Source organism: Echinops telfairi, unplaced genomic scaffold (genome assembly GCF_000313985.2).
Source record: "Echinops telfairi isolate 266 unplaced genomic scaffold, ASM31398v2 ScPeMD7_21;HRSCAF=78, whole genome shotgun sequence".
Taxonomy (NCBI): Eukaryota; Metazoa; Chordata; class Mammalia; order Afrosoricida; family Tenrecidae; genus Echinops; species Echinops telfairi.
The window spans coordinates 8268979-8271535 of record NW_022103918.1 but is presented as its reverse complement, the minus strand read 5'-3'; the positions used below and the strand labels follow the sequence as shown (position 1 = coordinate 8271535).

General features: G+C 41.3%; 1 protein-coding gene across 1 annotated transcript in view; it reads left to right on the top strand.

The window, feature by feature from the left end:
* The window catches only part of ABCC9 (ATP binding cassette subfamily C member 9), a 142792-nt gene that overhangs the window by 123883 nt on the left and 16352 nt on the right, over positions 1-2557 (top strand). Inside the window, exons 31-33 of the mRNA XM_045288405.1 lie at positions 166-267; positions 861-981; positions 2417-2547. Coding sequence (XP_045144340.1) covers positions 166-267; positions 861-981; positions 2417-2547 — 354 coding nt within the window. The remainder of the gene's footprint in view (positions 1-165; positions 268-860; positions 982-2416; positions 2548-2557) is intronic.

The window sequence follows — 2557 nt, the reverse complement described above, 5'->3', positions numbered from 1 at the left end:
CCAGACCTAATGTTGTTCATTGTCATGCTTGCGGATCTAAGGTAACCTTGGAACTTGACATGGAGTGCTGTGTCTTCTCCAAGAGCCCACTTCTCTAAGTTGATTGTGATCTTTGGTTTAAGAATCTGAAAATATATCTTTAAGGTTTTTTTTGTTTCTTTCTAGGATTATCTGGGGGCTTGCATTGTCCTCACTGCATCGATTGCATCCATCAGTGGGTCTTCCAATTCTGGATTGGTGGGGTTAGGCCTCCTTTACGCACTTACAGTGAGTATGGATGACAGTGTCTTTTTCGATGCAGGGTTAGAGGTACTCTCTCTAGGTTTGATCAATTCTTATTCATGAATATTGGGGGCGTGGATTGAAATTTTTAATAAGATGACAGTCTTACAGATAATCATAGATTCAAACTCCATCTCTAGCATTTAGGCACCCTGGATTCATTTCTAATATTGTGAAACAAGTTTTGAGAGGTATTTGAATTCCATAATTGTTCTTCCATGGTTGTTCATATGAGGTTCTTCCTACAAAGCTGCTTGGGATTCCTGTCTCGAGTTGCTCGCAGTTCATTTGGGGACACAAAAATGAATGTGAATGTAAAAGAAATCAGCGCAAATAGGGGTTCATACAAATATTCATTGTGCAGAAAAAAAGAGGAGATAGTTTCACGAAACAATGGCATTTAAAGACCCTAGAAGAAAAGCTGACTTCATCCCAAGACATTCTCTCTGGCCTCCAATCTCCTGGGGCACTTGGGACATGGACCACACAATGTACGGAGTCATCTCATCCAGCACTATGCAGGGACTACAAAACTGATGCTTCATTTCAAATGTGTTCATTTTTATCCCCTGCCACAGATAACCAATTATTTAAACTGGGTGGTGAGGAACTTGGCTGACCTGGAGGTCCAGATGGGCGCAGTGAAGAAAGTGAATAGTTTCTTGACTATGGAGTCTGAAAACTACGAAGGCACCATGGGTATTGATCTGAATGTCATTGTTTTTGCTTCATTTCTATTTCTAAACAAATACTTCTTATGTGTCTGGACCCTTGTTCCTATACTCGTGTTCTACATGCTATTGGTTTGCCCTCCGTAGCAAGAGACTCCTTTTGCATCTGGCTTTGCATTGCTTGATGATGCACACCTGGAAAGATGAGAGGGCCTGGGAAGCCTTGAATAGTCACCAGATTCCCAAGAGATATTACTTAATAATATTAAAGACAATTATAAAATATTTGGGATATATTAAGTTAATTACTTACCTGAATTCTAAACTATTTATTCAATATGTCATGACCTTATTAACTTAGACACTATTAGGAAGAAACTTGGATCTTAAAATACTAACAGTTTTAGCTTTGCTAGAAAGGAACTACCAGGAAATCCATTGCCAAGGACAGACCAATCTTTCTGAAATACAAAACTCATACTTAAAAGGCGCTGCTTTGCCTAAATTGTTCTACATCTCTCCTGTTCTTCAAGGTCAATATCTAAATAATGATATGCTAAGACTTGGAGATCTTTCCTTAGTCAGCCCCCACCCACCTGCCTGGTCTCCTCTCTCTTTACACCTCCCCAACTTTTACTCTAGCCAAACCCGCATTCTATCTTCCCGACCCCCCTCCCCGCCCCTGTTCCTGTCTCTCCAATCCCCAGCTCTACCCCTTTAAAATTCATCTCTCAATTCTTAAGAAGTTGCCTTTGAAGAGACACCTGGCCTTTTGAAATCCTAGAATTGTTAGGCCCACCCCATCTGTGCTCACAGAGCACCTTGAGCATACCAACACCGGAAATTCTGGACAGTCCTGTAGCTGTTGATTGATGTATCTGCTTCCTCCAGGTCAGCGAGAACCTTAAGGCAGGGCTTCCATCCCACCCATTCCCAGCATCTTGCCCAGCACTTCCCACATTGTAGGCCTTCAGACGGATTAATGAACCAATCAACTCTCGGTCTGTAGAATTGAGTGATGGAACATGAAAAAGACATGACACTGGTTAATATTCATTAGAGAAGTGGAAAACTATTTTTAACGTTTCTCGTAAAGAGGCATTTACTTTACTGCAATTTAAATTCTACAAAGATTTGATTTTTTTAAAAATCATTTAAAAGGTTTATGTTTAAATGTTATAAATACTTACATATGTGTGGGCCCTGATGGAGCATTGCTTACGTATTAGACCTCTCATGGCAAGATCAGCAGTTCTCAATCACCAGCTGCCCCGTAGGCGAATGCCGAGGCTTACTACTCCAGTGCAAGGTTCCAGTCTTGGCAACGCCCCAGGGCAGTTCTTCCCTGACCTCTGGAGTGCTAGGAGTCGGAACGGGCAGTGAGTTTGATGTTTTGGTTTATGTGCATATATATGTATATATCTGTGTTTATCTATCGGTTTAATTCAACGCCCCACCTGCAGATCCTGCTCAAGTTCCAGACCATTGGCCACAGGAAGGGGAGATCAAGATTCATGATCTGTGTGTCAGATATGAAAATAATTTGAAACCTGTCCTTAAACATGTCAAGGCTTATATCAAACCTGGGCAAAAGGTATGCAATC